A 19,978-nucleotide genomic window follows, 5' to 3' on the forward strand; every position below is an offset into this window, starting at 1 on the left:
CTTTACGTGGTTTTTCTGACTGCTGGGCCGAACTGGCTGCATGCACAGCTGCTCCTGGGGGCTGTGAGTGGATTGAGGGAGCTCCTGAGCTGCCCTCTTGCTCCTACTTCGGTTCTCTGAGGTACTGATGGCGGCTCTGCTGCTTTTGGGCTCTGTAACCCTGGCGAGTTCTGTCTCTCTTTGTGGCCTCTTTTCCAGCCTATACTCAGGTTCTTATACAAGTCTACAAATAGACTGGTACTGGGAAGTTCACAAAACCTATGTACTCAGTGTGTCATTTCCAGGGTAAGGGGCATCCTCATGGGTCTCTGGTCCTGCCTGGTCTGATGCCAGCCTATGATGAGAGGCTGTGTGGGCCTCTGCAGTGATCTCCCCTAGACCACTGTGGTCCTCGGGCCTGGCCCACATAGAAGGACGTGGTCCTGTCCAGCTGCATCTCGTTCTTGCTTTCCCTTACAGATCCTCACATCCTAACCTGTCATGGGGAGGGGTGATAATTGCTCATCGGTCTCTCCGGGTTACTTGGAGTAAGAGATGACAGCCAAGGCCTCAGCTATGGATGTCTTCATCCCTGGACCTGAGCAGAGGCCACCAGTGACATGGATCCTGACATACATGCAGGGGTGAACACTGACTTCCTGAACCCAGGCTATTCTGGAGTTTGGGTTTCCGGGAATGTAGCAGTAAAACCTGGTATGTGGTAGTGACTGCCCTCCTCTTTCTTGACATGCTCCGTTGGTCTCCTGGCAGTTGGAGTTCAAGTCCTCAGTATCTAACAGACCAGCAGTTAGTTCCTACCTTCCTAAGTGTGTGTAGCCATGACCCCAGGTGGCTGAGGGTATGGAAAAGTTCTGCCTGTGTGATGGCTACAGATCCCGTCACCTTGAACTTAGCACCTTCCAGCTGACTTCTGTAAACCCTACCCACCACATAGGTACTGTTTCTTGTTTCTTCTCTGCCTGCTGGCGATGAGCATCAGGCAACCCGCATGCCGGCTGTCACCGCCCCAAAGAGCATTTTTTTGGTGCTGTCTCTGTAACTTTGATGTATGGGAACACATGGATAATTTTAGCAGAGACAATCATGTTCTTTGGGCTCTTGGGCCAGTGCTTTCTACTTGGGAGAAAATGCAGGGAATGTTTTCTCAGTCTGTAAGTAGAGAGCCGCCTTGGTTGCTCGGCACGTGCCTGCTGCGAGCCTCCTGTCAGGTCTGGTATAGCATTACAGGTGGTGATGAGCCCCAGATAAGGATAAAGAAGGAAGCGTGTGTCTGTCCTGGGAGGGGGCAGCTTTAAATAGGTTTAATAGTAGAACCTTGAAGGAGGGAGGGGCTTTCTGGAGAAAGAATAGCCCAGGCAGAGGACACTATAGGTTCAGTGGCCAGAGTAAGCAACATGCCAGACACCAGAAATAGCAAGGGTGTGTGTGTCTAACTCGACTGCAGGAGACAGTGACTGGGAAGAGGTGGGGGGTGTGCAGTGGGGGAGGGGTGCACATCATAAAGTAGTGGTGGGGAGGGAACACAGTACAGAAAATGATCATGTTGTCCTGGTGCTGAGTCAGTGCTGGGACACTTTGGGGACACGAAGGAGGTGGGAGTGCACACTGTCAGCCAGTGGCTTGAGAGTGAAGCCAACAGTATATGCTGTATGCGGACAGATAGAAAGGTTGCAGAAGCACCAGCTTGCTCCTGTGGTCTGGCCTGAGCAACAGTGGAGAACTGGCGCGCGTGCGCGCACACACACACACACACACACACACACACACACACACACACACACACGAAGACTCGGGGAAGGTGGGCTTGGAGATGCTGTGACTTAGTTTGGGATATGTGGAGCTCAATGGGAATCCGACAGAAGCTACATCTTTGTTTTTAAACTTTGAAAATTCAGTATTTTAGTGTGAAGACAGTGCGTGTTCAGAGGGTGGGAGCGGGTGTACCAACTCTCACAGGACAGAATGTGGACACTGCTGGAGGAGGCGCCGGGTGCTCAGTCTGCCGGGTTCACGTGGGCACTTCTGAGCTGCCCACTCATCCCTCCGCAGGAAGGGCTCCAGACTGGGGCTCATGTGTTCTCCCCAGCAGCAGTCTTTCCTGTTCGCCTCGGTGTGACCCTAGTGCACCTGTGTGGAAGGTTCAGTAGGCCCTGAGACTCATTCCTCAGGGAGCCCAGGGCTGAAACTCTTGATTCTGCCCAAATGGGTACTGAGGAAAATAAGATGGATGACCCCTACTAGTGCAGGGAGCCATGAGACTGTCCTCATGGCAGAGGTCTCCAAAAAGTGTAGCCCAGGTGGGCTGTGCACGTTGGCCCATGCGACAGTGTCAAGAAGCCTGCCTGCCTTTCCTTCTTTTCCTTTTATTTGTTTTTGTATTTATTTTCTTTGTGGAGACATAATCTCTCCACATAGGCCTGGCTGTCCCTGAACTCACTATATAGTCCAGGCCAGCATCAAACTCACAGAGATTTGCCTGTTTCTGCCTCCTGCGTGCTGAGATAAAAGGGGGGCACCACTGCACTCTGAATGACGAACTTCTCAGTGCTGGATTGTAGACCAGGGTGGATTGTACAATGGGTGGTTGGGGAGTGAGGCCTAGGGGGTGTGGGAAGTAAGACCAGAAGGATGTAACCTCAATAGGCTTGATCCCAGAGTGTGTGTGTGTGTGTGTGTGTGTGTGTCTGTCTGTCTGTCTGTCTCTTTGTATTTGTCTGTACAGTGAGTCTGACCAAGACATTTGTTTGCCTGTCATCTGCAGATGTTCCAGCACTAGGCGAGGGCAGAAGGAAAATCCTTGCTCAATGTGTACATTTGTTGAACTGAGCTAGAAGCCTGGTGCCTCGCTCCTGAGGCTGAGTGAGGAACCCTGGCTTCTGATCTCCCTTCTCCCAGCTCCTGGCCTCACTGCCTACTGTCTGAGGCCAGAGCACATCTCCTTCCCCGAAGCAAGGTGGCTTGGGGGCTGCAGAGGCACTGTCACCAGGTTAACATGACAGTGCCACTTGTCACGAGTGGCCTGGATCACAGCCACCCTACCCCATGAGGCACATGGGCTGTATCCTGACAGCAGACTGGAGCTCACTGGAGCAGTTGCTACGGCTGCTGGGTGGTCAGAGGTGTTCGAGTGCTCTTAACTGCTTCTGTCTTCCGGTCTCAGCTATGTAGCAACAGCCCAGTGGCTGGGCAGGTGAGCAGTGTGACAGACAGTGACCTCAAATGGAGACATAGGAGGTAGGAAAGGCAGCAGCCTGACTATGTGCCTTTTGGGACAGCACAGCTGCCTGATCCCCAAAGGACTCAGAGAGGAGCGTGCAGTGGGGTGACAGAAGGTAACAGCCACTGCTCCAGGTGTGAGCTCATTGATTTGTGTACAAGTCATCTTCCTGTTACAGCAGCTGGGGACACAGGTGAGCAGGCGGGTGGAATGGCTTGCTTGAAGTCTCATGGCACACAATGGTGACTTCAGAGTGGCATGCTGGGATACCAGTAGGCCTCAGACCCCGTGCTGTGGAGGGTTCGGGGAAGACTCCAGCCTCAGCATAGCACTAGGCAACTGTCACACTCACTAAATGGTCATTGCTCTCATCCTTGGTCCTTAGTCTCTATGGCCTTTGTACCCCCATGCCCCAGTGAGCTCCTGGGTGCTGAACTTGGGCTAGGTCTGTGCCCCTGACTGTTCTGGACAGCCTCTCCTGCCCCAGGACTTCTGCTTCAAACTCCAACATTCACTGTAAGAAAGCATACGAAGTTTGCCGTCTTTGGGTTGGGCTTATTTCCCCCCTCAGCCTTCCTTTCTCAGTCCATAGGCATCACATTACAGATGTAGTAGCTGTTGTCCCGTGGGAGGAGCCTGGGCATCGCTCTGTGTCTCTTTCTCCTTCTGTAGAGCCTGCCTGGTCATAGGGGCACGGCACATCTTACTGTTCTCAAAGCCTGGGTACCACTTTTCTGTGGGCTATGACTTGGGATGGTAAGTAGTGGACATCTGGCATTTTAATAATCGTATTTGCTTAATGTAAAAGATTCCTCAAAAGCCTTGAACATGTTGAGGACTCATAACCGTGCATTCGCTGCTCTTCTTGCAAGATGGGGGCTGTGGGGGAATGATAATATTTAACATACTTAGAGAAGTTTGAGTATTAGCCAGTTGCACGTCTATAATCCCAGTTACTCAATAACCAAGACAGGAGGAATGTAAGTTTAAGGCTAGCCTGGCAATTAAAACTCTATCTCAAAAATTAAAAAAAAAAAAGTGTAAATATAAAAAGATGGCTGGGAAGCTCAGTGGTTAGAATGCCTAGCATGTAGAAGCCCTGGGTTCTACCCCTCAGTACTCCAGTGAGGAGGGGAGAAGTATCAAGTAGCGTAGGTAGGGACTGTCTTGAAGGAAGTCGTGGTGATGATGGCATGTAGATGCCATACAGATGTCCTCAGCTTGCAGAGTGGCACCCTGGGCTGTCACTTTGTTAATCCGTGGCTGGCTGATGCCAGAAGTTGGCAAGGCCACCATCCTTGAGGATCATTCGTGTCCCGTGGGAGTCCTCCCAGATGTCTGATGTCCATCTCCCTAGCAGCAGACTAGGTGTTCTTGCTGCATGCTTAGCTGTGGGGGGCCAGCTGGGGGCGCCGCACAGAGCACTCTGATTACATTCTAGGCAGATAAAAATAGGAGCAAGGGGAGGAATTTTAATCACCACTCCGTGTCTTTGGAGCCACAAAGGCTGTTCCTTATGAGCCTAGGCAGAAAGCCAGACCTGCCAGTGCCTGAGAGCTGCCTCTGTCCTCTGAGCAGCACAGTTGAACCAGCTGGAGGAACCGGAGGGGCGATGGGCAGGGTGGCCTAAGCCTCTCACAGCTCCCAAGCGTGGCAGGGGACTTGCACTCCAGTTGTAGGAGGCTGTGACTTGGTCCTGGGTCTGTAAGTGTCAGGATTTTTACAGCAAGGGACAAGTTTAGCCTGAATTATTGTTGCAAGTAAAGAGGTTAATGAGTTGGGAATTGTCACCATCCCGAGTTGCAATGCGTGAAGGAGGTACAGGGGCAGCGTTCCCAGAGCCAGAGTCCATCCAAAATACATTTATCACATTTGTCCAGCACCTAACAGATGTGTCCAAACCGTGGCCCACAGGTTGTCCGCATTCCCAGAGAGCTATGTATTTCTCTTAACATGAAATTGCAAACTTACTTTGAACAAACACAGAAGTGTTTTTGTTAACACTGGGCTGAGATGGCCAAAGGTTGCACACGTATATAATGAATGTCCGGTACAATTCCAGAACAAACCCAGCCAGGTCCTTTCCTGCAGAGTCTGCTTTCAGAGATGGTGGTTCATATCCTTTTCTTCACTGGCCTCTCTCCCTGACCTCCATCTGGAAAGAAATGGACTTTAGGAGCTGGGGCTGAAGCAAGATGCAGCCAGGGAGGCAGGTGTCTTTGTCAGCTCCCAGGAGACCCAAGATCCACTGCTGGTGACCTGAGGCTGGTAGAGTACCGGAGGAGCTGAGGGCTCTGCCTCATGCTCTTGTATACGTGAGGGGAGATGCTGCCCGGCTCTGGAAGCAGCCGGCCGAGATCTTGGTTCTCATACTCTTTTGGGGTAGAATGAACTTGGGTTCCTCTTGTCCCTGGGGGAGGGGTTTCTTCAACTTCCTGTCACAGAAGCCAGTGCTTCTGGGATCATTGCCTATCTCCTTCCCCTCAGCCCTTAGATGGTGACTGGCTGTCATTCGTGTTAGCCTGAGTGGATAGGCCCAGCCCCTGTGGCCTGTGGTGCTCGTGGGTAGACTCTGAGGGTAGAGCAGCCTTGGGGGACTGAGAAGTTAGAGACTAGAGAGCCAGATTCGTGGTTTGTGCTAGACAAAGTAAGAGGGCCAGATGGTGAGCTACCTTGGTTCTCCCATCTCTGTAGGATGTGCCGAAGAAAAGCAGTCAGCCGCTGGTGCTCTTGGGGGCTGGACCCTCCAGATGTCCTGAAACTAGGAGACCATACCCTCATCTGGGCTCAGAAGAGCCCAGCCTTCTCTGCCACCTTCTCTGACCTGTTCGACCCTTCTTTCCCTCGGTCCGAGCCCAGGTTCCTCATCTGTGAAGTGGACGATCACCCGAGGTCTTGTTAAGTCAGGATTTTGTTCCCCGGGTGATGCGTGGATGTGCAGCTGTCCCTGTTTCTGTGGGAGCCACAGCCACCCATTCATCCCGGAGAAGATACACATGGAAAAACAACCTTTGTATTGAACAAGCACAGACTCTTTTCTTGGCTATTATTCTCCAAACAGAGCAGTGTGACAGCTGCTTACACAGCTGCACTTGTCGGAACTTCAAGTCATCTAGAGATGGCTTAGACTCCGAGGGAGGTGTCTAGGCCCTGGATGGACACCGTGCTGTTTTATCTAAGGGGTTTCAGAGTCCTAGGATTTAGGTGTCTTGGAATCAGCACCCATGGAGCCCAGGGGAACACTTCTCATGCTTGGATACTAGGACTCTGATAAGGTTGGTTTTTTGTTTTTGTTTTTAACGGAAGCTCTGTCTCCTTCCCCTTCCAGGGAGTGACCAGCGCATCTGTTCCATACACTCTCTGGCCTGTTGGGTGCCCTGTGGTCCCATAGACAGTCACTGTGTCCCCTGTGTGTGCTCCCTCTCAGTCCTCCCAGGGGATGTACTCCGTGTGGTGGGCCGAGGAGACTGTTGCCTCCCTATGAAGAGTCATTCCATAGCTTTTGGTGGCCTTTGGGGGTTATCTTAGCCCCAGAAGCTGCTGAACTTGGATGGGCTCTCAGAGGAGCTGGGGTTGCTGTGCACAAGCTGGTTAGTTACCAGGGTAGGGCATGAGAACATTGGAGAGCACCTGCAAGGGAGGCTGTGTCAGAACAATGGGAGAAACTGACATTTAGGCTCTTGACAAGATGTTACATCATTGTATAACAGATGCCACAAAATGCCCGGATATTTTGACCCCAACATTTCCTTGGCTCTTCGGTGACATTAAAAAAAATCTCCATTTCACAGAGGAGGAAAATAGGGGCAGACAAGTTTAGTGACACCTTTATTGCCACACAGCAGTGGAGAGGGGCTGGAGCCTGAGCTGGAGCACCTGGGCATTAGAACGTGGCCAGGCTTTGTCCGGGACTGAGCTGAGTCTGCAGAGCTCACACAAGACCGAGTTTGCCATGAGTTCATTTCAGAGGCTAACTTGAACAGGCTGCTTGGATCTAAGGGTTCTGGGGTGGCCTGGGCTGCACCCCCACTTCCTGGAATGTCTCAGTCCTATGCATTCCTGAAGTCTATACGGTACCGTGTTCTGTGGGCACCAAGAGTTTGCTTGGAAAGTGTGTGGCACCCACATCTGTTACCTCTTAGGGAAAGATTGACAGAGACCTGCTGGGGCCTTGCGTGGGGGAGACCGAGTTCAGGAGTATGAAGTCCCAGTGACAAAGAGGAAAATCCCTAGCCCGAGCCAACACGCCCCAAGGCCCTACTTTGATGTGGTTTTCCGTCCCCGAGGCCTTATAAGGCAGTGTGCCTGTGCTGCTTCGCTCAGGGCTGGGCCGGCTGCACACCACGGCTGCACACAGTGACCGGAGAAGTTGCTTTTCCTGGGGCCCAGTGAGGGGTAGAGGCTGGGCTCCCAGGGGCAGCAGAGGGGCAGCGCTGGAACTTTAGAGGCACATGTAGGCCATATGTCCTGACAGGCTACCAAGCCAGGCCTCTGGTCTTAGGAACTTGGAGTAAACCTGAGGTCCACAGTCTTGGAAGCTAGAGGAGAGAGGCCTAGGTCCTAGACCCCAGAAATTAGATAGGTGTCTGTCTAAGCGTCATACTAAGGCCTCTTAAGGAGGTACAGTGGTAAGGGCTGGACTCTCTAGTATGTCAAAACTGTAGCATTGGCAAGTCACAGGACTGCTCCGACTTAGTTTTCTCATCCATAAAGTGGGTATAATAGCAGCATCCCACACAGTGGTTGTCATGGGAGGGCAGCTAGGGCTCAGTTCTAGCATTTCAGGCATTTGCCCATAGCTGTTTGATGGTGAGCACAGAGGAGGACTCGGTGAGCAGTGACTGCTGATTGATCTTCCAGCACGGGGGTGGAAGTCACCTTGAGACACTGTGTTGTGGACCCTGTCGGGGGGTGGGGACCAAGGCACCTTGGGGGGCAGAACTGAGCCTCTGGGGCTTAGCTTGGGCAGTGAGCTGTGTTTACACCGCCCATGCCCTCCTGATCCTACTTCTGTGCCCTCTGCTGCAGCCCCCACGGGGCTCGTTACAGCACTGAGTCAGAGGGCACAGTTCCAGCAGCACCCACGTTCCTGCAGGAGGATGCTTCAGGCTGTGAGGACTGGGCTTCCGGACGGGCTGGAACCTGGACCAAGCCCATACCACAGAGAGCAAGGAGCTGTGCTGTTCCGAGCCCCACGAGGTAGATTAGAGCACTTGGCCTCTAACCCACCGGAGCTGGTGGCCGGGTCCTGCTCATGCATTTGTTTGTTTGTTTGAGATAAGGTGTAGCCCAGGCTGGTCTTAGACTCACAGCAGAGAGGGCTCCGTTTCACTCCTCTCTCCTCTCCATCTTCCCATTCTGCAGTGCCGTGGGTGAGATCACGCGCCTTGCACACACTGGACGTAATGCTCGAGTTCTCTGCCACGAGTGGCAGCTGCTATTTCTTCTGTTGCTGCCAGCATCCTTGGTTGCTGTCCCCTCGCCATGTGACGACGGTGCTCACACATGCTCCATGATATTTGCAAATCGTTCGTTTCTTGAGAGATGTCAGACGGAGCAGGACTGATGGGATGGCCAGAGGAGGTTATTTAACACACGTCCCCGCCGCCTGCTGTGCAGGGAATGCCCAGTGTTAGCTGTCTTACCATAGCGTGGTTTATACTGGGGCCATTGTACAGATAAGTCCACCAGAGTCCAAATGCTAGGAGAGCCCAGAAGCCAGGGCATGACCCTGGGCTATGCAAATTTCCCTGGGTCTAAAGACCATGAACACTCTATACTAAGACCCTGCAGTAGCCCGGGGAAGCACCACAGTGTTAAGGAGCATACACTTTGTGTGCGCTCAGTCCTCGGCAGCTTGGTGGCTCTGTCATTCACGCTCATGCTGGTGGGTGTGCAGCAACAGTCCATGACTTCCTTGGTTGCTCTGTTGGGGTGATGTGGCAGGAACACCAGTAGAAAGTCACAGGACCTCAAAGGCTCATCACTGCCAGCATCCTTGCTACGGTGCTGTCAGGGCTACTGAGGTCAGAGCTGAGCCCACTCTCTCCTAGAGAACCCAGCGTGAAGAGCCTTTGTCCCCTTAAAGCCTGCCGCCTGCTCCTGTCGCAAGCACTGCCTGCCAGCAGTTTGGGACTGAAGAGATGGCAGCAGTCTCTGTGGCATGAAAGTTGGACCTTAATTGGCTGCTGGGGCGTCCCCGCCATCTGATGATGCCACCTGTGTGTGTCCCTTTCCTGTCACTGCCTGCAGACTCCCTGTCAGTGCTGGTCCTGTTAACACAAACAGCCAGGTTACAAGCCTGGGAAATGTTCAGTGATTATGATAATTGGCAAGAAGGGGTGTGAAGGAAGTCACCCGGGTTTTAGTAAATGGGATACCAGGCCTCGAAGGAGTGCGGTGCCTAGAGTGGTCTGGAGAGCTACATGCAAACAGAGAGCTGTTTGTCTCTAAAAGGAAGTCAAGACTGGAAGCCATCCTGTGGCTCTAACCATTGAACCACCTGCTATAAGCAGCATCCCTTTCTGTGCCTTGTCGAGACAAGCCTGGATGTTCTTTAAGCATCTGAAGTGCAGAGTTTGGGTGGTTTGTATTCCGTGAAGGCTCTGGCAAAGCAAAGGTTTTTGTTGTTGCAATGAGGCTTTGGTAGCAGCTGCTGCATTTGGGATTTTTCCGCACTTACCACTGGCTGGGATTTAGAAATGTTTGTCACCCCAACCACATGAGGAAATAGAATATGGCGTGCCCATCCCTGGTCTCTTTATCTTCCTAGAGAGGAGTATTTTCCTAATGCTGGCAATGTGGTCCTTGGGATGTGAGCCCCACACTGCAGTATACAGCAACGGAAGTTCACGTGTTGCTGACTGTAGTGAAGGCCCTGGGAAGTCTTACATTAAAGGTCTTATTTAACGTTAATCTAAATAATCTTAGGTTTGAAAATCCTTGGCTGTGTACCGAAAAATAGACATTTTGTAAGCTACAGTCTAATTCTTTCTATATCTCTATAGTCTGCTGGGATGAGTCGGATAGTTAGAGCTTTGGTCCCTTGACATCTCAGATCCTTCCTGGGCTTTAGGACAGCACAGTTCCCTTTGCCAATATAACAGTATTTGGACAGTGGCTTGACAAAGCTGCTAGGAAGGACCCCTGCCATCTTGGTTCCAAAATCACCAGCTCATCAAGGGGACAGACCAGGCATGCACCAAGATCAGATTACTTTTTGGGAAGATGGTACATGGACAAGATACAGAGGCCCTAGTGAAGATCACCAGGGCCACAGCATGCAGGCCCAGGGCATTGGCTGTTTGGCCTTGAGGATGATTGGAATGTCGCAGAGAAGAGAGCTCAGAGGGTCTCACCTTATTTGGAGGAAGACTCTAGACTGAAGTCTCTCTTTGGTGCCTCTCTGAGTCTGTGGCTGTGAAGTTGGCTGGACGGGAGGGACAAAGGACACTGATCTTACCTGGCATTTCAATGGGGGCATGGACTTGGCCCTGGGCAGTTTTTCCCAGGGTGCTATGCACTGAGAAGCCACTTGCACTATCATGTGACACAATCTGTCCTGTCTGCCTGGTCCTGTGTCTTCGCCGCCACCTGTCCAGTCTAGCCAGGTAGGTGTCTACTGGACCCCTGCTGTCTTATAACCTACTGTTCTGTCTTCCCCCAGGAACTTGTGGGTGACACTTCTAGAGAGGCTCTCGGTGAGGAGGACGAAGACGACTTCCCCCTAGAAGGTATGTGCGTTTCAGTAGCTCTGCCTACGGCACTAGGGTGGAGGGAAAGACCCACAGAGCCCAGAAGGTTCAAAACCCTTCTTGGCACTCATCCGCATGTGCTCAGGAGCTATCAGACTTCGAGCAGGCCATCCCAGGGCCAACCCCCTATGGTGGTGACAGTGATAGTGAGTATCCACTACTGGCCTCAGGTCTTTCTCCTCTGGTCCCTTATGCAAGAGCCCTCTCCCTTCTCCAGCAGAAATTCTGTGCTGTAGAGCTAGGAACAGTGGAGTGGACCCAACCTCTTGCCTGCTAGTTTGTTTCCAACAGTACCTGTGCCCCCATCCGTAGACGCTTTACAGCTGCCCATGCGGCTCAGCTGACTTCCCAAGATTATGACCAGAAAACAGGGGAGAGGGCTTCATCTGCCTGTTACTCACAACGGGAAGAGCAAGGCCAGGAGAGCACAGTGCTAACGTTGAGCAGCTCATGAGAACAAGGGTCCTGTCTGTTCTTTGAGACCCTTGGAAGGACCCTGGATTCAGTGCCCACCTGGGTCTTTCTTGCCATTCCTAGTACCAGTGCCCAAGCCTACCCATACTAGATCAGGGTTGCCAAGAGCAGATGCCTCTGAGCCCTGGCCTGCTGGACCTAGGCTGCAGCATCCCTCTGTGCTCCTGGCCAGGAGAGAAAACTGGCTCCTGAATGTTATCTTTGTCTTTCTGTTGGCCAGTCTCAATGCCTCTTGGCTGCTAGAGAGCTGTTTAAAGGCAGGGAAGGGGACTTGTGAGGCATGAAGATGAAAAGGAGTCTCTGGCCATCCCAGGAGAGGAGGGCTTTGGCTCCTGGGCTGTTCTGTAAAGCTGCCCCTAATCCCGAGTCTTAGCCGCCTTAACTGGTCAGCTGGGAGCGGAGCAGGAGATTAAGGTTGGCTTGGTGTGCAGGGCTATGAGCTCCTTTTGAACTTGGGAAAGAACAAAGTAAACATCAGAGGTTCCAAGCTGACCGCAGGCCTGTGTGATAGAGTGTGGAAAGGAGAGGGACCCTCCTTCTGGGGATCCAGCAGCAGCTAAGGACCCGAGGACCAGCCCTGTGCCCCGAGTGCACGTCAGTACTGGCGTGGTGCGCAGGCCCCTGATGCATCCAAGGGAGCTCTGTCCATCATGGAGCTCCCTATTGCCAGGGTGTCCTTGTTACCTCACACTAGAAACTGCCCCTACCCAGCCCAGCCTCTTGGCTCACTTCTGTCTCAGAAACTCGAAGCAGTGATTCTACTGACCCCAGTGCCCACTTGGCATCTGCTGCAGAAACCTGGCAGGCCATTGTTTCTTTCCTACCCAGTGAGGCTGTCAAGGGTACCAAAGTCTGTGAGGCCCTCTCGTTGGACCAGGTCCCCTCCAAACCTTGCAAACAGAACTCACGGGAGTGTGGTATCTGGCCAGAGGCAGAAACCTGAGTAAAAGGAAGAAACTCTGGGTGCAGAGCATTTGGTTGGGGGTGCCAAGTTGAAAACCTGGTGGCCAAGTGAAGACACCTAGGTGGTCAAGCCGCCTAGCTGTTGGGGACTGGAGTTAAGGGACAGTGGACTGGAATGGGAGGGCAAGGGCTTCTCAAGAAATGGCTGCAGGCAGTTCACTCACTTCTCTAGGGCAGGTCCATGGCAAGGCCAGCTGGCAGTGCCTGAAGTCTGAGGAGGCCTCTGGGGACCAGCAGGCAGCTGCCCTGGCTCCTCTCCCTGCTTGAGCTCCCTGGCAAGCTCAGCAGTCACACCCCAGTCCCCAGCACCTCTAAGCCATTTCCACTGAGTGGACTTGGTGCCTTCCCATCTGTTCTCCATGGTGTAGCATGCACAGCGGAGGTTTAGCTGTGTCTCCAGTGACCGGGTTTGAAAGCTAATCTCCCTCATGGTTCGTTACATCCATCGGGAAAGGACATGGGGGACTATAGCGGGCTCCTACTGCTCTCTCTTTGTCAAGGATCGCTGCCTTCACTTAGTGTCCCTTGCTTCTCTTCAGACCCCAGAGCGCCAGGACCAGACACTTTTGGTAGACAGTTGCCTCCTCTCCCTGTTTCCCCTTTGCCTCTTCCCTCTCAGTCACAAGTGTCTCTAAAGCAGAATCCTGGGATGTGGGCCCAGTGATGGCGTGTGGGAGGGCAGTGCGCACATTTGGAGGCAAGCCGGGGAATGCTTGGGGGCTCTGCTGGCCAGATCACTGCTGCCGGGAGGTGGTAGTGGTTCCCTGAAAAGCAGAGGCTCACAGCAGAGGCTCATTAATCCAGGACTCTGGGCCCCTTCAGATGTTCAACCGAACTTGTTTGAACTTGAGGCTCTTGAAATTGAAAAATTCCCGGATAGGATTGTCTAAAAAAGCCTGGCTGGACCTAGGAACATAGCTGGCCACACCAGTACAAGTAGATGCATACAAACACACATGCACGCACACACATGCATACATGCCAGTACTCCCTTACCCTCTCCATCTCTTTCTGCCCTCTGTCCCTGAAAGTCTGAGATGGGTTTTAGGGAATCAAGAATATCTAACCATGAAAGCGTACATTAGTAACACCCCTGGCTTCTTTCCTGTCAGTGAGGATCACTTGGCCCAACTTCCCTCTCATCTGAATTTGAGCAATGACACAAAACTCCAACCCTAAGCTCTCCACCCTTTGGGCATGGCTTCTGGGTCATGGGATCCTATGCAGAAATTCTGCCCTCACTTTTATAACCAGGAAACTCCAGGCTTGTGAGATCTGACTATGGTGCAGTGGTGGGATAGGGAGAGACCATGAAAAATACATCTTTGTTTTCTTTTCTTCTTCTTTTTAAAATACGGAGTCTTGGCACCCTAGCCTGGCGAGGTCAGGTGGGGGGCACACATTCACAGTGCTGCCATGGCCTCCCGAGTGCTGGCATGACCGCGGTGTGCTGTGCCACCTTGCCCATCTTTCAGTTCTGCTGCTTAAGTGTCATTCCCGATGTTGTGAAATTCGAATGGTGACACTTGTACACTGTTAGTAAGGACTTAATGAGACAACATGTGTACCTGCCAACATGACCGGCAGCGCCAGACTGGCACATCTGTGCGTCTCTGGAGCCCTCCCGAGGCCCGTGCCAATCATGCAAGAAACCATTTGGCCTGGAATGCACACACGATCTTTCTCCTCACGGCCGCAGATTTACCCTCCTAATTATTTTTGGCATAGGCTAATATTAAAATCCATCTGCATTCCCCCTGACAGCTGCTTGCTAGAGGCTCGGAGGCCCAGGAACATCCTGGCAAGCCATTCTCAGACCAGAATATTTGTCATAGATATCTTTGTGTGGACAGTTGCAGGGGATCAGGAGCATGTTAGGACTGTGTCCAAACTCCAGCACAGAAACTCCACCCTGTACTCAGTCTTCTATGGTGTCTGCTTGAAATTTTGCTGGCTATCCTGGTAGAAAGACACGTGTTACACTCTTGACGCTCATTTCTGCATTTTGCCCGGTTCTTTACTGCCTCGGTCATAACCTGGTTTTCAACTTCTTGCTTTTACCCAAGCTTGCTGTTAACTAGGCTCTTGTGGGTTATGTTAAAATAAGCAAGTGGTGGCTGTCACCCGAGTTTAGATCTTTGCCCATGTTTCAACCCTGTCCTACACTAGCCCCCAAGTTGTTCAAGCCAAAATTGACAGCATACATCTGTCTTAGTTTCCCTATACCTGTGTCTAGGACATGGCACAGTCGGGTTCATGCTTATGAAAACCCTCCCCTGTATAGATGAAAAATGCACCAGCCCCCATGGGCAATACAGAAGCAGCAACTAGCAGGGACCAGCCTCCAGAAAGTTAAAGGTTCTGTCTGTGCAGATATGGAGCCTGTGAGGTCATCAGAGGGCCTCACACGGGACCGTACAGATTGAGTTGCCAGACGGAATGGAAGTAGACCATACCCTGCCAGCTCAGATGCCTTTGTACCAATTAAGAAACACTGCTCAGTACTCCGCCTTCCACACCTGCCTGTCATCCACTCAGGATGCCTGTCATCCACTCGAGAAATGTCAGAAGTGATGGCTACACATCTTTCCAGTGCCATGTGCATGGCACTTCTGGAACCGAGCAGTGTGCTTCTCAAAGCCTCTCTCCCAGCAACTTTAGATGACTCCCAAGTGGCCCTAGCCACAGGGCAAGAGCCCTAGGTGAGCATGTGCCCTTGCAGCTTAGGGAGGGAGCTGCAGTGTAAGGAGAGTGCTTGGCTTCCCGGCCCTCTTCTCCCCTGCTGTTTGGGCGGCGCCAGCTGCCAGCCCTCAGGCTGGGTGGGCTGTGCCAGGCTGCTCTCTAGGTCACTGCTGTTTGCCAGGGTAAACAGTCCCCAGAAAGTGATGGGGACCTCTCCCAGCATGTGATCCTAGAGGTGCCTTCTATTGGTCCTAGGGATAGTTTGGGAGTCCAGGCTCTAATCACTGCTGCCACCTTTCCCTGGTTCCCAAATCTCTTCCCTTTCTCTTCCTCCTCCTCCTCCTTCCCTTTTTTAAACTGGGGGAGGGGAGAGGGAAAGAGGCTGTCTTTGATCTCAGCGGAGGAAAGAAGTCTGTTCTGTTCAGGCTTTTGGCTAACACAACAAACAGTGTTTAAAATTTAACTTTGCTTAATTAATTAGTAATTCTGTTTAATGCTGTCTGATCTCCCTCCAAAAGGTATTTTGAAGCTCGAGAAGGGAACTTCAAAGGGAGCCGGGTGAAGATGGTCAAGTAATGCATTTAATCTGGCAGAGGCTGGGGGTGGAGTACAGCCAGGCTGGAGCTGATGCTTAGAATCTTCTGCTAAATCAGCCAGCCGGCTCCGGTGGCCATGGCCTCAGTGTGAGATGGACAGAGAGCAGCCTCCAAAGAGAAGGCGCCCTGCAACACAGCCCCTCTCTGTCTTCTGGGCTAAGAAGCAATTTTAAGAAAGTAGGAATGGCAATTTTCTTCCTTCCCTGGCCCCTGTGCATGGTTGAGCAGGTTGGGTACGGCACACGGTTAGCCAGTGAGTCCCGGGTAACTTCCAGGCTGTGCCCTATTGAACAAGCATATACCTGGGAAGGAGTGGAGGGCTGCTTTCACCTAAGCAATACACGAAGGGCCAGACAGTTCCTAGTTGTGAAGTCTTGATTCAGCTCTCCTGCGTGCAGCAGAAGCAGCCAGGGACTAGTGCGTGTGACATGGCTCATTAAACTTCACTTGGAAAGCCAGGCCACAGGCCCAGTGGCTCACAAGGCACACTTGGTATCCTGTTCTTCATCACCCAAACATGCTTCTCAGGCATTGGAACCTCTTACTGCGCTCCTTCCTCTGCTCCCTTTTCTGCGCTTCCCTTTCTCCTTTCACTGGCAGTGTGGCTCTCCCTGGAGTTGGAGTATGCCCGGAGTGCCTTTGAAAGATGTCTCAGACTGGCAGCTGGTTAAGCAAGGACAAGAAGCAGATTTGGCCACTAGAGTCCTTCCTGGCAGCATGGTATCGTTCTGATCCCTTGGGTGGTCTGCAGTGAGCAGTGTTTGCTGCCTGGCCCTGATGCCACTGGCTATATCCAGGTGGAGTTGCTCTGCCCCGCTGCCAGGCTCCAATACCGTTTGCCTTGGTTTGGTTTTGAGAGGCCATCTGCCGGCTGCCAGAATCTTAGCCCTTGCCTCTGACCCCGGGTTTACATGGCTTTCTGTGGATTCTCTGCCTCCTCCTCCTGCTCTTGGACAGGGGAGAGTAGAGATGAAAGGTCTTTGATAAGGCCCAGGGTGTCTAGGAGTCTTACCCTGACAGCATGTCTGCCAGGCCTGCTGTGCATTTCTGCCTTGTCTAGTCTGGGATGCTCTACTATTACTAACATGGCCACCTGGGAGGCTTGATGAGCTAGTGATATCATTTCAGAACAACTGGAGAAGAGAGGACAGTCTGAGCCACTCTCTAGAGAGGGAACAGGAGGGGGGTGCTTTCTACCTCAGGTGAGGAGAAAGGAAGGGGTGGGGGAGGACCTGAAGGAAGACAAGCTCTCTAGCACAGAAGCAAGAGTGCTCCAGAGGAGAGAAGGGAACAGCAGTTCCTTGTCTTTGGGCTTATCAAGTGGAACATGAAAGGCAACACTGAACCTGGAGGTGCTTGTCTGATAACTTCCCTTTGAACTTGAAGTCGGGTTTCGATAAGCCTGGCCAGCACATCAGCAGGACCTCGGCAGAGCCAGGCAGTGGCTTTGAAGATGGAACTAGGCTTTGTTTTGCTTTCTGCTTCCTCTTCTCTCTCTGGGAGGGGGAGGGGAGGAGTCTGCAGGCTGTGATGTCTCTGTAGTTCCTACAGAGGGGGAGATTGGGGCAAGGGAGATTGTTCACACCTGGGCTACCAGCTAGGACTAGGGGACAGTCAGCACTTATAAAGCACTTGCTGAGTACCCACCATAGTATCTGACCAGCAGTCTCTTCACAGCCCTCTCCTGGAACTTACCTGAGGATGCTGTCTACTGAGAACCAATATCCCTGTGGGGGAGATACCGCCTTTCATCTACTTAAAGCTGCCTGGGTTGGAAAAGTAGGAGCACCGAATACCACTCTCTCCCATGATGCTCCTCTGCAGTCCAGCTGTGTGTGCTGGACATGCTGGTGACAACTAAAGCCAGGGCCTCAGCAGAGCTCCCTGGCTTAAGGAGTAGCAGGAGGAGCACCTCTCCCCAGGGCCTGAATGACAAAGCCATACCTTTGCCACCTGTCTGGACTCATGGTAGCATCTGTGGCCCTTTAGGCACTAAATAGATTTAGTAGTCGATACTTGACTGCCTTTGAGTCCTTAGCCAGTCACCAGCCTGGCCTTCCTGGATTCAGGGTCTGCTGGAGGAGTGTATCTGACCATTAGGATCAGAATGGAGCAGTTAGAGATGGAGCTGGTGGCCTGCTTAAGTAAGGAGCCTTCTGAGGAGGTGGCCATCCTGGTGTTGTGTTCCTTTGGCTTTACTTTGCAACAACAAACCATTCTACAGTCAGCACCCTCCATGATGTTAGGGATCAGTAGCCTCTCTGGCAGTATGGGCTGGAGGCCCTTATGGGTGTTGGCTGCGCTGAGGCAGGAAGAGAGAGAAGAAAGAGGCTCCTCTGGGAATGAACCACTGCCCCAGGTCAGTCTGTAGCCTGTGAAGTCTCTGGGAACCTGAAGTATTCCTATGCCTTGGTTTTTTCCATCTAGAAAATGAAGCTAGGGGGCTGGAGAGATGGCTCAGTGGTTAAGAGCACTGACTGAGTTCAATTCCCAGCAACCACATGGAGGCTCACAACCATCGGTAATGGGATCTGACGTCCTCTAGTGGTGTGTCTGAAGACAGCTACAGCGTACTCCTCATGTATACTCCTTCAAAAGGTCCCAGTGCAGACACGGTTCATGAATAGGCAGTGCCGAGGGCTATGGGGCCCAGTACTAGACGAGTCCGTTGCCCCTGCTATGAGCACTGGTTCCAGGGTACCATATAGACCGCTGCAGATAGCTGCCAGGAAGAGAGTTCTGACCTGGAGAATGTGAACAAAGGAAGGCGGTGTGTGTCCCTCCCCCACTCAACTCCCCGAGCACCCCAGCTGTTGCTCTTGGGTGCTCATCCCAGCACTGGGATGTGTGGATTGAGTGCCATGGGGACAGAGCTCCACTGTCCTGGTGGTGCCTCATTTCACCAGGATCCCGACATCCCAAGAAAGTTCAGTCTGGTTAAGCCATCTCAGGCCTCTTAGGTCAGGGCCTATTCCGTTTGTTTTCTACAGTATGTCAACAAAGTCACTTACAGGGCATTTGAGGAGGGACGAGGTGAGAGTGTGTTCTGGAAAAGTGCAGTAGAGCTTCTTTGTGCCGTACAGAAAGATTCAAAGGATTCCTCTGGGACAATGTTACATGGCGGAACCATTGCCTGGGGTCTGGGTCTAGGATGATGGGTCTATCGGGCTGATGGCGGAACCATCGCCTGGGGTCTGGGTCTAAGATGATGGGTCTATCGAGCTGATGGCGGAACCATCGCCTGGGGTCTGGGTCTAGGATGATGGGTCTATCGGGCTGATGGTGGAACCATCGCCTGGGGTCTGGGTCTAGGATGATGGGTCTATTGGGCTGATGGTGGAACTATCTCCTGGGGTCTGGGTCTAGGATGATGGGTCTATCGAGCTGATGGTGGAACTATCGTCTGGGGTCTGGGTCTAGGATGATGGGTCTATCAGGCTGGCCCCTTTGAGACACAGGAAAATTGGCACCATAGGCTACACACTTCATGTCTCTGTTCTGCTCCAGAAAGGTAGACACACAGAAGACCGTGTTCTTTGGCAGAGGGGAGGACTCCAGGAGAGTGGAGGCCAAGGGCAAAGGTCAGGGTGAGTGCATTCCCTGAAGAGGCCAGTGTCCTTCAGCATATGCACATCAACCCATCTTCAAACTCTCCATTCAGTTCTCCCTCCGCTCTACCCACTGAGCGCATCAGCATCTTTGAGGGTACCACAGTGTCAATGTAGGAGGTAGTGACTACAGAAGGCTGTGGTCCCTGGGCCCCCAGATACTCTGCCCAACCCTGCTGAGTGACTGGTTGTCTCTACAAGGTACTGGATCTGCCTATAGGCTACTTATCCATCCTGTAAAGCTGGGGCAGAGCAGGAGTCTGGGAGGCCACAGAGAAACCTGCCTTACTGGAATGACTACACCACAAAGGCTTTCTCTGGGATGGCGTGTGGTATCACCAGGGCCAAGAATTGAAGGATATGGAGCCAGGCCAACAGGCAGGGCAGGAGGGCCCAGCACCTGATCCTGGCTGGCTCATCTCTCCCTTTGCCTCCCTGCAGTGGCCCTACCACCTGAGAAGGCCGACAGCCTGGTCAGCGGAGATGAGAAGAGGATGGAGAAGCTGATGGAACCCGGCCAGGCCTCCAAGAAGCAGCTCAAGTTTGAAGTGAGTTTCCTTCTGAGAGCTGAGACAACAGTGGTGCTCTAGAAAGGGGGGAAACTGAGGCCCATCTAAATGGGAGGAGCTCTCACCTCTTAAGTGGATAATTGCCTCTGGGGGAGATCCTTACTGCTGCCTCTGG

General features: G+C 52.5%; 1 protein-coding gene across 1 annotated transcript in view; it reads left to right on the top strand.

Annotated features, from left to right (window-relative positions):
- The window catches only part of NKD1 (NKD inhibitor of WNT signaling pathway 1), a 70,837-nt gene that overhangs the window by 42,416 nt on the left and 8,443 nt on the right, over nt 1-19,978 (top strand). Inside the window, exons 4-5 of the mRNA XM_080937308.1 lie at nt 10,884-10,950; nt 19,736-19,842. Coding sequence (XP_080793434.1) covers nt 10,884-10,950; nt 19,736-19,842 — 174 coding nt within the window. The remainder of the gene's footprint in view (nt 1-10,883; nt 10,951-19,735; nt 19,843-19,978) is intronic.

The sequence above is a fragment of the Micromys minutus genome, assembly GCF_963924665.1.
Source record: "Micromys minutus genome assembly, chromosome: 24".
Taxonomy (NCBI): domain Eukaryota; kingdom Metazoa; phylum Chordata; class Mammalia; order Rodentia; family Muridae; genus Micromys; species Micromys minutus.